The sequence below is a fragment of the Coturnix japonica genome, chromosome 15 (genome assembly GCF_054131305.1).
Source record: "Coturnix japonica strain WE chromosome 15, WE-NBRP24, whole genome shotgun sequence".
Classification (NCBI taxonomy): domain Eukaryota; kingdom Metazoa; phylum Chordata; class Aves; order Galliformes; family Phasianidae; genus Coturnix; species Coturnix japonica.
This window is the reverse complement of record NC_140677.1, coordinates 15,006,359-15,019,348: the sequence shown is the minus strand read 5'-3', so window position 1 is coordinate 15,019,348 and position 12,990 is coordinate 15,006,359. Positions and strand designations below refer to the sequence as shown.

General features: G+C 35.5%; 1 protein-coding gene across 48 annotated transcripts in view; it reads left to right on the top strand.

Annotated features, from left to right (window-relative positions):
• Positions 1-12,990, top strand: part of ATP2B2 (ATPase plasma membrane Ca2+ transporting 2) — a 310,402-nt gene that overhangs the window by 244,586 nt on the left and 52,826 nt on the right. For 13 of the 48 annotated variants that reach the window (XM_085516982.1, XM_085516979.1, XM_085517005.1 and 10 more), the window contains 7 exons: positions 1,520-1,645; positions 3,289-3,321; positions 4,805-4,897; positions 7,670-7,711; positions 9,387-9,551; positions 10,209-10,423; positions 10,807-11,049. In XM_085516982.1, the coding sequence (XP_085373108.1) occupies positions 1,520-1,645; positions 3,289-3,321; positions 4,805-4,897; positions 7,670-7,711; positions 9,387-9,551; positions 10,209-10,423; positions 10,807-11,049 (917 nt within the window). Of the gene's footprint in view, positions 1-1,519; positions 1,646-3,288; positions 3,322-4,801; positions 4,898-7,669; positions 7,712-9,386; positions 9,552-10,208; positions 10,424-10,806; positions 11,050-12,990 lie in introns of all 48 variants that reach the window. The other 35 variants (XM_032447212.2, XM_085517021.1, XM_085516999.1 and 32 more) reach the window with 4 other exon arrangements.

Genomic DNA, 12,990 nt, shown 5'->3' with positions numbered 1-12,990 from the left:
TCACTGCATTTTTACCTGAAAATGTATGTGCTGCAATGTACCTTCCTGTAACGTAATTATCTCTTTTTTCATAGAACTTTTCTCCTTCACTTTCTATCTATATTCCATGTTTATCAACTAAATTAAATACTTAGCACATGAAAAATGTATTTTATTAATACTGAAAAAATACAGAGAGAAAGGGTTCCACGTAATTGTTCCACATGAAGTTGAAACACGTTTAGTGAACAGAGTAATTGGAAAACATTCATTCATTGCAGAATATCACTCATGTTACAGCAGCTGACCAATTTCATAGAGCCCACTTCTCTCTTCAAGCTAATGTAAATGAATTATAGCACCACTTAAATAGCAAGGTAGCCAGACTTAGATGAAAGGAAACAGCTCTTCTGTTTAGCTGAGGTATTAAATAAATCCTCAACAGCACTAACAAACTGTAGTCTTCTGATCTTTTAGTGCTTAGTATATGCTTTTTTATGCACCTTGACATATGTTTACAAGACTAATAAAAGGTTTGTAAGGTTCAGCAGAGCATTTTAGCCTAAGATGTTTATACTTTTCCAACTGTGCTTATGTAAGCTTGGAAATTAGTGATGGGTACCTGTTTTCCCAAAGAAGCAGTTTTTCATGTCCATGCTGTGGTTTGTCTTGTTTTGGTTTTTGGATGTTTATGCACACTTTTGTAATCCAGAATAGAAGATTCCTTCAAAACATACATATACAAAAGCAAGTTATTAATTAAAAGATATTTTTAAATGATGAGCTCCCAGGGGGTTCTTAAGCTGTAAGTAAACATTCAGGCAATGTTGTCTTGCTTGAACCTGTACAACCAAGCCTATTCTGACACTTAAGGATATTTACTGTTCTTTTGTCTTAAATGTGATTTGGTTTTGATTGTTTGGCTGGCTGTAGTTTTGCTCTGCCATGTGAAAGGGACAAACAGTATCACAGAAAAACAATGGAGACATTTTTCAACATGCCAATGTAAATATATTCTTAATTATATCTGCTCGATAATGGCTTTGTTACTGCTTTACTTCTCCTGAATTTTTCTTAATTTTCTAAAATCCGTTCTGTGGTAGTTTACAATAAGCCTGTTTGAGAATTCTCTGTATAACTATGGTTTCAGGCTTCTAGTAATTGGCTTTAAGTACAGGTCATAACAGTTCATCATTCTGAATTTCAAGCTTTTATTTTTAAATACCTGGTGTTGTTTTCCCAAGATATCAGAACAAAACACTCGTGACTGTTTCTAGGAAGCTTTACTTTGTTTATGTCTCCTCAACTCATAGGAGCCTTTTCTATGAGGCTCCTAATTTTTGCTTGAATAAAAGCTGTCAGTTAGCACTTTCAGTACAATTAAATACTTATTGTTTCTCAAAACGAATGTGAAACAGTTAATGGTTCTTTTTTATAATTTTCATATATCATACATACACATATAGATATATAAATATGTGTGCATGTAAAAATATGCGTGTATATATATGTATAAAATGCTTATATTCCATACATTCAGGTACTCATGTCATGGAAGGCTCTGGACGAATGCTGGTAACTGCTGTGGGTGTGAACTCTCAGACAGGCATCATCTTTACTCTGTTAGGTGCTGGAGGAGAAGAAGAAGAAAAGAAAGACAAAAAAGGTAAATTTCTGGACACATACAAATATTCTCAAGGAAGGGTTTTTTGTTGTTTTTGTTTTTTAATAGCCAGAAATCTCCTCAGTTCTTGACCAAAATAAATAATCAACAAATCAGTCAAAGAAAAAAGTTCCACCAACAAACAAACAAAAAAGATTTTAAAAACTTTTTTGTACCCGTTTTTGTCATTGCATGTCACATGGAAAAACAGCAAAAGCTGTTACCCAATAACATGCATTGGATAACAAGATGTTTTTCCAGTGTGAAATTGCAGACTCTTAGTATATAATTAAATGCAAGGGAACACACGGGCTTACTCCCATCATCATGATTTTTTACACAGATCAATAATCACCTAAAATTTGCAAACCTTTTGCTCTCTTGCATTTACAGCTATGTAGTGTTCTTTATAAGAACTCAGAGAAGGAAATTTGGGCTTCAGAAATAAAATAAGATGTGGCTTTTTACTATTGTGTAATTGTTTGGGTAATTTCCTAAGGTACAGAATCAGATTAAGGATAGTAAAAGAGAATGAAGTAAATATCACTAAAAGTTAACGGTTTAACTTTGAGGTCATGTATCAGTAGATAAAGAAGTTTCTATAGACTTTTCATCTTATTATAGTTTGAAGCTATTAGCATTTGCTAATTTATGGTTGAACAGTAAACAGAAATGTGATGTAATATGTTCTTTGCAGTCCATACAGTCATTTCTCTAAAGTGTTCCTTTCTACTTTCAGATTTTTTTACTGTGCTTATTCTAGGAATATTTACTATCAGACACACATGATGGCCCATTAATATGATTTTCTTTTAGACATTCCCTTTCTTTTTAGTGCTTTTCACAGTTAATAAAATAGTTGTAGCAGTACTGAATGTTTTACTTCTACCTATCATGCCTTTGATCTATAACTGAATGTAGGAAGGCCACTGCAAAACTGCTTTCGTGGTCTAAAATACCTGCAAATGTGCAGCAAGTAGTTTCACTTTACTGCTTGCTTCTCTGCAGAATTCCCTTCTTATGTGATGAAACAGAAATGCACAATACCTGGTAGGCTTGATAAGTTAGCAGAACTTTAGAAAGGTCAAAGCTTCCCAAAGTGTAAAACACTCCCATGTCAGACTAGCTTTGAACAATGTCTTGGAGTCTAATTATGCTGCCACTGAAGCAAGACTCCCAGACATAGATGTTCCAAGAGCTGGCAGCTCCTGTTTTGGCAGTGGATAAGGATACTGTACATGGAAAGGAACAACTTCAGTACCTGCTTGAACAGCTGCCTGCCCTGAGGTTCTTTGTTTAGCATTATATTATTTTGCTCAGGACAATGATAATTCTCCAGTGTTTCACTGTGGATAACGTAGTGAATGAGAAATCTGAGATAGTAAAGTCATGCAATGCTCTGTGCTCATCACTTATTTCCTAGAGACAGAGATTCTTGCAGAGATGTGTAAGATCTTTTTACTCACTTAATCCAAGTGCATACAGCTGCAATAGCAAGAACATTTATCCTCATTTTGTAGTGTTAGAAATGCTAGATATCTAAACCTGCCATTCACCGAAATCCCACCAGTCCTTAACAATTTGCTTCAGTCTCATGTGGGTTTGTTTTTATTGTTCATTAACATCTTGTGAAAATCATCATACAGGTGTGAAACAGGAGGATGGACATCAGATTCCAGGTAGAGTAAGCAGCCTCCCACATAACATGTAAAGATGAGGCTTTTAGCCAGCAAGCTTTGGTGCAAATCAGGGTTGAACGAATGATCAAAATAACGGTTTTTTAATTGGTCCAGTAAATTAAAGAATAATTTCAAATCAACACGATTGTTCATGGCCAACATTTATGTGTGCACGCATTATTGGTGTTGCAAATCTTACTGTTAAGCTTGAATACTCAGTTAATCTCCACAAGTAAATTACGGTTTATTAAATGCTGAAATGCGTGATTTGTTATTAGCAGTTCATGCTGTGCTGGTTAGTATGTGTATCCAAATGGAATAAAAAATAAGCATGAGTAACCAAAACAATGTTGTTATCATCAGAATAATTATTTTCAATTGAAATTTTCATGATCTGCTTACACAGGATGTGCTTTTAAATCCTGTGTGCTGTTTATTTTCTTCATCTCCATTTACCATTTTTAAATAAAAGAAAATGATTTTTCTTGAACAACAAACCAGTACAGCATGAAACGGTCATTATGGGCTAAGTACTGAGGAAGTTTAAGACTCCTGGCCTGGACTCATTAGAGGACCTGTGTGTGGTTGGTGATCAACTGGCCAACAGAAGCAAGTAAAACTTAGTTTGTAATTCACAGAGGTTCATCTTCTGTACTCCAGTAAAAAGTCCGGAGTAAAATAATAAAAAGGTATCAGTTTCCCATCCACGTGTTGCTTGAGCAGTTTCTCTAACACGGAGATAATTGCTGCAAACAAAACAAGGACTTCATGTTCTGTTACATTTTTCATTTTACCTCAGAACTGGCAATTACAGAATGCCTATCATTTGAATTTGAAGCAACACATTATTCTCCACAAAACTGTATTTTTAAAGACCCTGCTTTTCTTCTACATTTCTGCATACAGCATGGAAAACTTTGTGTTTCTACTCAAATCAGTGTACATTTTTACTAGGTGATGACAGGACAAGCACTGGGCCAGCTCCTGTGAAACTTGGCTGTGCCAGGAGCAATGTACTGAAGCAGGCGGTGTTACATCAAATACAAATTATGTCATGTTGCATATACTGTGCAGTGTGCTGCACGTTTTAAAAATCCTGGTGCATCCCATAAGTTCATTTACTCAAGGGAAATATTTCAACCTTTTTCAGTATTTGCAGATTTTTTTAAAATTGAGCAAAAAATTTCATATCCAGGACCATACATAGTGTTATGTGTAGTCAGTTCTCACCAACTGTCAAGTTTGTTAAATGTCTTTCTTGTTTATTTAATAATTATTGTTCTTTTATATATGATTTTTTTACTTTCCTATATTGATGTTTTGCTTTTGCCAGTTGAGTTGATTAATTTCAAACATTGATTTTGGAGAAAACAAAGCCACAGTATTTCATAAATGTTTTTGCTTTTGTCGTGTGCATTTGTCATTATTATTTATTGGTTTTTTTGTTGTTTTTTATTTGTTTTTATCCATTATTATTCAGTAGATTCTTCCCATCCCTCCTCCCACCCTCCTTCAGCTACAGATGGTGCAGCAGGTGCAAATGCCACTGATAATGCAAATGCCAGCTTAGTCAATGGTACGTCAAGAACACCTAGCTTGTTTTATTTGATAGATCTCTCTCCCAACTATATAAGATTCCCTCTTTCCTCTCTGAACTGCGCAGATGTTTTATGTGTGTCATTACCCTCTGAGTGCTCCTATTCCATAAACTCTACAGCAGCTTATAAGAGATGCCACAAAGATGTCATGAATGGATTATTTCATTCACATGGAATTAGGCATGGAAGTTGAACAAATAGGAACTGTCATCTCTTTGCTGTTGATTAAAATTGCAGTTAAAAGCTTCAGTTAGCAAAGACTGGTTTCAAAACTTTTGAGTTACCTGTACATGAGGTTTCATTGTAAGACTCTTTTCGCATTGATCAACACAGACCTGAAGAACACCATGATGAAGGGACTGTATCACCTTTTCTTCTGATGTGGCACTCTCATAAGTGTTCATAAAGTCTTCATATAGTTTTGAGAAGTAATGCTGGGGTCAGGAATCTGGCTCAATTTTAATTTGCAGTGTTTTCATTAAAAAATTGCTGCTGTCAGCATCTTTTTGAGAAGTGGCTGACTGAAATGGGAATGTGTGGATATTTGTGCATGCTTTTAGACAGTAACTCTATCTATGAGTCAGTTTACACTATTTGAATATATATATATGTGTAGTCAGTTTTGACTGTCTCTTACTACAGCTTCTTGACCCCATTTGTAGCATGCAGGTGTTTCAGTCTTTTCTAATAGTCTAATTCCAGTATTAAATGGAATGGGTCAGTGTTAGTCTAGAATACTAGTCTTAGAACAGCTGTGTTTTTCTGTTCATAAAGTACGTTCAGTCTTTACTTGCTATAGAGCCCTTTCCCTCGTTGCTGTGTTTTTGCAAGTTTTGGAGAGAAGAAAGAAAGAATTAAATTCTAAGAGAAGAGCAACTTCTTGTAACCTTTTTTGCACTCTAAATTAAACTAAATTTTTCAATAATATCTAAGAATTTTCCCTGAGGTATAACAAGATATGAGCAGTTTAACCTCATGGCTTATGGCTCTGTGTAGAAGATACCTCCAAGGAACAAAACAAATTATATACCTGAATAAGTACTTAGCACCGGAAATGCTATTACTTGTTAGCTGAAACTTATCAGATTTTAAAATGAATTGGTTTACATCCTACTTAGGAATATACCAGTGACCCAGAGAAAATGCTTTTTATGCGCAGTCCTTGAACCTGCAGTGATGATGCTGCATATGCTTCTGACACAGTCTGTTGTTGGCCACTTGCTGTGTTGAAGGAACTGCTACACATTCCATAGAGTTCTTGCAGTTGAAATAAAAGCATATAATTATTAGTTAGTCCTATTAGTTAATACATATATGTATGTATATCCAGAAAACACACTCAGTTCTTGAAAAAAAATTCTTCTGATTTTATACCGTTGTGTTTAGAAAATACAAAATATGTGTTTGTTTGTTTGTTTGTTTGTTTTAAATATGGCACAAGCTGAAAGGAGAAGGATTTCTCTGCAGTAATGATTCTGTCACATTAATTTCTTACTTTCTTCTTAAGATTTGTCAATTGCAGACTTAGTATTCAGTAAGGTACAGGGAACGCCAGAAACTAAATCATTTATTTCCCTTTGCTGTATTACTTTCCTTGCCTAATTGTCTATTCTTCATTAATCTATCTAAATCATTTCAATAGAATGAGTTCTAATAACTTATGTTACTCCCCCTAGCAGTCCCTGATATGTTAACCAGTGCAGCAGCTACAGAGGTTTAGAATATCTGTCTGAAATGTGTTTACATTGTTGGTTATGATTGACCATCTTTTTGTCCTTGTGTTTTTAGGTAGCCAGGCTAAATGAATCGTTAGTGTAATTCATTACAGCAGTGATTTCACCTCTCTTAAACAGCAAATGCAGACAATAGCAAAATACTTTGATCCACATAGAAAGCTGTATCTGTATTTTTTCAGCTGAAGAATCTTTAACTCTTCTGCTTGAAGTTTTTGAATTGCACGCAGAAAAATGAATGAGAAAGCACAGAGTAGAGCAGGAAGAACACAGTCAGTTTCCTGTGCTCTAACTCGTACTGTGCTGTTTTTATTTCAAAGGCTGTTTGAAATGGTCTATTCCAAATGATTGGTTTGAGATGCTAAAACTAAATGTAGCTAAATTATTGCATTGCAAATTACAAGCATATTTTACATCTTTCATCAGAATAGATCAGAATATAGGATGATCACCTGTCATTCATATTTACAGAAGTAACTTGCTAAATAATATAGCAAAAATAGGAAGATGTCATTTTATGGTTCAATGTATTTGTATTTATTATCACTTAGTTATTTGTTATCTTAATTTGCCAAAATAATTCATTTAATTTTGGTGGGTGTTAAGAAAGTCATGCTATGTGCTGGTGTTTGCCAACTTCTTACCTGTGGTTTTATTGAGTTGTAGGTGTCTGAGATTTCAGTACAGGACTAGTATTAAACTTCTGCTTTCTACTGGATTCTTTTTATTAGTTTTACCCTCACTATTTACACAGTTTATTTGTTCAAAAAACAACAAGTAATGATATTTAGTATTATACATTATACCATTAAACCTGACTTGCAGATGCTTAATGTATCCACCTTATGTTGTCCGTGCTTCTAAGTAAACATGTAACAGAGGCTACTGATCATAAATTAGTATCTGTAACACTGCCATTACTTTTGTCTGCCCTTTTTATTTAAATTCCCATTTTCATGTTGTCGTGGGTGAAGATTGTTTACTGTCTGTTGTCTGTTGAAATTTTTTGTCATATAGGCAAAATGCAGGATGGGAATATGGAGAACAGCCAGAACAAAGGTAATCTTCTTTCCTATTAAGCAGGTTGTGGATGTGATGTTTAGCATGTAGTTAGTCACTAATAAAGAATAAAATGAAAATCTGTGGTTTTTGCATACGTGTACAAATGGCCCTACCAAAGAAATTGTGATTTATAGAATTTTGATGCATCAGATTGTTAGGAGAGGAAAATGTCATTATATGAAGATACTTCCATGTCACAAAGCTCGTTTGAATTATTCATTTCTGTGTGCAAATTATGTATGCTATGTGTCATATCTTTTTGATATGTCCTGTCGGCTTTGATGTTTGAAGGCATTGTATAAGCATTTTTATTTCTAGGGAAAAGATAAAATAATAATAAAAGGAAATGTAATGCCTTGGGTTCTTTCACAATGTAAAAGTGTGCTATAAGGATGAGGAAGATGAAGAACATCACATGTTTCTTCTTTATTATACAATCTCGGGAAGACTTGGAAGTAAATATTTTACTTCCTCTGAAGCAAAGCTATAGTTCCGTTTTTATTAGACAAGAGACACCAGAATCCATGGTTTCTTTAGATTATGTTGAATAAGGAAATTAAACTACACCATTTTATTCTTTTTGGAAAATTCTAGACTTTGCAAAGGTAATGGATCAGAAACAGAACAGATTAAGTGAGCTGGTACTTGTACAGAAGTATTAAATAAAGTCATACCGAATGTGTATGGTTTAAGGTTAGACAGACCAGTTACATTTCCAGGTCAAATGTGCATAATTTTCTAAAAACAGTTCATGAATGGCAAACCTGAGCAGATCTGTTTCATCTCATTCTGTTTAATTTACTTTCCTTTCTGTACCAAACAGACATATACACATATATAAATTGTGGAGAGCCACTGCTTTTAAAAAGCATCTCTTTCTCTTTGATACTAAATTGAAGTTTCCTTGTGTTAGCATTAGCATTCTTTCAAGGAAGGATGCTTTAACCTTTAAGGTTATGGTTTTGGTTCTTTGACAGAAGAATGATGATGGTATTGCTGTCTGACTTGAAGGTCAGACCAGGCCATCTGAGAATGAATGCTAAGGAAACTTTTATTTAAGTTTGGTATTATTCTAGAATAGTGGTTCACAAATTATGGTCCACTGCTGGCTGAGATGCTCACGGAGTTGAGCAGCAGGTGTATGGATCATCCCTGCAACCACACTGCCTTTAAAGTGGTTTAATTAACATTAAGATTATAAGTCTGCATGTAGTCTATGAGACATACCAAAATTTAGAAAATTACAATCAACTTGCCAAAATTTTTGAGATCTGCTATTCTAGGAAATCCTGCAGTGCTGATGTGCTGTTACTTGCTAAGTGTTGCAAACCATCAAGTGATATATATGTGTATGCTACAGAATATTGTTGGTGGTAAACAAGCAAACCAACCTAGAATTAGTGGTTTTCACAGTACTTGACAAATGATGCATTACAAACATATTCCCTCGCATGAAGGGCATCTGGATAAACTTGTACATTTATGTCCCTCTGGAACCTCTCTGGGTCCTCACCTGGGCATATCTGCTGTGGGAGCAGAGGGTAATACTCTAGAATGTTACATTCATCAGCTCCAATAATGAGTGTTGCTAGTTTAATTCAGTAAGTATCAACGCTACAAGAAAAAGCATGGAAAACAGTTTTGAAGTAACCGTTTTGTTCTGCATTACTAGCCAAGCAGCAGGATGGGGCTGCTGCCATGGAGATGCAGCCACTGAAGAGTGCTGAGGGGGGAGAAGGAGATGACAAAGACAAGAAGAAATCCAACATGCACAAGAAAGAAAAATCTGTCCTTCAGGGAAAGCTGACCAAGCTGGCAGTCCAGATAGGCAAAGCAGGTATGAAGGGATAATTGATTGAATAGCAGTATATTGTTACTAAGCACTAAGGGCTTATAAGCAAATAATTCTTATAAATGGTAGCGCTTTATTAATGCAACATTTAGAAATGGGCAGTCAGAATATGGTTCTGAAGGTAGTAGGTGTTACTGAAGATCTTCAGTTTATTCATTATATTAATTTCCTCTTCCCTTCGAAGTACATAGTTGTAGAATCTCTAATATAATCTCGAAATATCATTCTCACAATATTCCCCACTTAGAGATTCTGAAATTATTCTGTTTATTATCTCTTGTCATCCATGTTCGCGCCTTGTATCCAAATATGATGCATCCATTGAATGATCTGCCCAGTACCACCTTATCCACACTGTTAAAAGTGACACTTCTATAACATTGCAGGTAGAAAGTTAAGGTCTTTCAAAGTGATGTAATGTTTGCTAGCTACATTTTTCTAGTGGTATTAAAGAGATCCTGGACTCCAGAATCCGTATGAGAGCACATTTAGTGCTCATTGTTTGTACTGGTGGCAATGTAAACTCTTGTAAAGGTGAGAAAATAATTTCACTTAAAACTCGAATATAAATTTCTAATTGCACCTTTTTTTTTTTTTTAAACTGTGTTCTACTGTGTAGTAATTGCTTCTTTGTATTTACAGGTTTGGTGATGTCTGCCATCACTGTAATCATTTTGGTACTATATTTTGCCATTGACACCTTTGTGGTGAAAAAGAAACAGTGGTTACCTGAGTGCACTCCCGTCTATGTTCAGTATTTTGTTAAATTCTTCATTATTGGTGTTACTGTACTTGTGGTTGCTGTCCCTGAGGGTCTTCCACTTGCCGTCACTATTTCTTTGGCTTATTCTGTAAAGGTAAGAAACATTCAAAATAATTATAGGAGAAAAATACCCTTCTGTCGAGATTGCTAACTTGCTGGCTGTGAGCTCTTCAGCTTTTGTCAGGTTTGATTGAAGTTGGCCTGTAAATTAATGGCATTAAAATGATAATGAGAGAGACGTTCCTTTAAAGTATTACTTTGAAAGTAATTCTGACAAAAAAAAATAAATGCATTTGTATGCTAACTGGAGTCTTTAAAATTGAAGGTTTTCAAGCAACAGAAATCCCTGCTTAGTTTACAAAGTTACCAGGAGCTTTACATGCTAGTGAACAAGATATGCACTTCTTTCCTTTGTATGACTGATGCTTAAGATTTGTCAAAGCAGATCTTGAAGGTCCTTTCTTTGCTTTTTCTCAGAAAATGATGAAGGATAACAATCTGGTTCGCCACTTAGATGCCTGTGAAACTATGGGTAATGCTACAGCCATATGCTCTGACAAAACAGGGACACTAACAACCAATCGTATGACAGTCGTCCAAGCCTATATTGGTGATGTGCACTACAAAGAGATCCCTGACCCTGACTCTGTACCTGCTAAGACCCTCGAATTGCTGGTTAATGCAATTGCTATCAACAGTGCTTACACCACAAAAATTCTGGTGAGTAGGTTGTTTTTTTCCCCTCTAGTAAAATGAAATATGGTGGAAGGAGTCATAACTTGTGAAAGCATGATTAATTCCTTAATGTCCATGTTAAATGCTGTTGAATTGCTCAAAATGAGAGCAGAGGCAGTGAAATACTTATGTGGGCTTCTTCTTTGACAACAGGATTGTACTTGTATATACAAGACCATGCTATATTTTAAGATGTTTTACCACCAACAGATTGGGATGGTCCAACCTGTGTGCAGGTATCTTCACTCATAAAATGAGTTTTCATTGAGGTTTTCTATCAGTAAAATTATTTTTTGTGTGAAATCCTCAATTAATTCTTCAGTAAGAGAAACAGGATTGGTTAAATCAGTAAACAGTCCTTATCATTACATTTTCTAGCGAATTAAGACCCAAAATGTTTTATTTACTCATTGAAGGAGAACAAAATGGAAAAACCATGGTGTCTTATACCGATAGACTTTTCAGTATATGGCTAGTAAGAGACTGAGAACTTTTGCAATTCCAGTAGATTTTTTCTTTGAAAGGTCAAACTTAATATCAGACCAAATGCCCTTTTAGCTTGTGAGTTTCTGCATTGTCCTTTTCACATATCGATAATGATCTGAGCTGCATCATATATGCACCTCATGATATTTTAAAGGTAGTTTTTTTTCACACACAAACAATTGGTGGAATACTGTGAGGCACCCACTGTTCTGTTCTCACTGAGAGCTCTCTGGAAATAGAGCAGATTAGAGCTACTTCCTGCATTGGGAGAGGACATGAAGCCTTCAGCAGCTCAGACAGGTTCTGTTTGCTGCCTCTTTGCAGCTGAAATCAGCCCTTAATGAATGCAGCTCTTCTGTTGTACTGCAAAGACAAGTAGCTGTAGACAACTGAGGTCAGACCTACTTCTAACCTGGAATTCAGATACTCTGGAAATGCAGAGCTCACTCAGCTACAGCTACACACCATCTTCAGCTGTGAGGATCCAAGTCGCATCATTTCTCACCTGAATCCTGGATCTCATGCTCTTTTTCTTATGATCTGTCCAGATCCAAACCAAATAGGTTAGGTGAAATGAAAATGGGCCTTCCTCTCTTAGGTGGTTCAGTGTAAATGCTACATATTTTATGGCAGTAGCTTTTTGAAATCTAATTTACATATTTGAAAATTAGCAGGAATGTTTTGCTGTTAATGAGCATGCTCTCATAAATCAGTGCAACGTTTGATTGTTGGAGAGAGGAACATACATTTTAATTATGTTAATATGATTACAGCCCCCGTAAGTCTATTTGCTTCCTCCTGCAGGAACTGAAATGGAACCAAACTGTGCCTCAGCACACACACTGGGATAAAAAATGGAAATACAGACAAATAAGAATAAAGGGCAATAGGTAGATGTGTACATCAGTGTTTGTATAATTGCTAGTTACTGATGTCAGTTCTAGCTGTCACTGTGGAGCTCAGCACTGGTAGAACTTTGAGAGAACGTTACCAGCATTGGCAGAATTTGTTCATTTCTGAGATGAGGTGGCACAGCAGACTGCTAGTTCAGGTAGGTGCAGCTGGCAGATTAAGACTTAATGCCAGCTGCTCCTCAGTTGTTCAGCATTTTGCTGTTTGTTTTGAATATCAAACACAGAAATGAGGTGTTTGTGTTCAACTTCATGCTGGTTCAGACTCTCATCTGAATATTTAGCTTTCTGAGTGAGACATGAGAAGATATGAGACCACTTTCCAATTGTCACATCTATAATATATATGTTTAATATCCTTTCTCTTGTGGCAGCGGTTTCATGTAACAGAAAAATTCCTGGTTAATAGTAGTTTTAAAATTTCACTGCAATCTCAGTATGTGTGTTGTTGTTTTACGTTTTCTTTCCTGTTAGCTAGAATCATTCCTTCTCCCTAAATAGAGTGTTGTGTGCCTGTTATAAGGAGCCA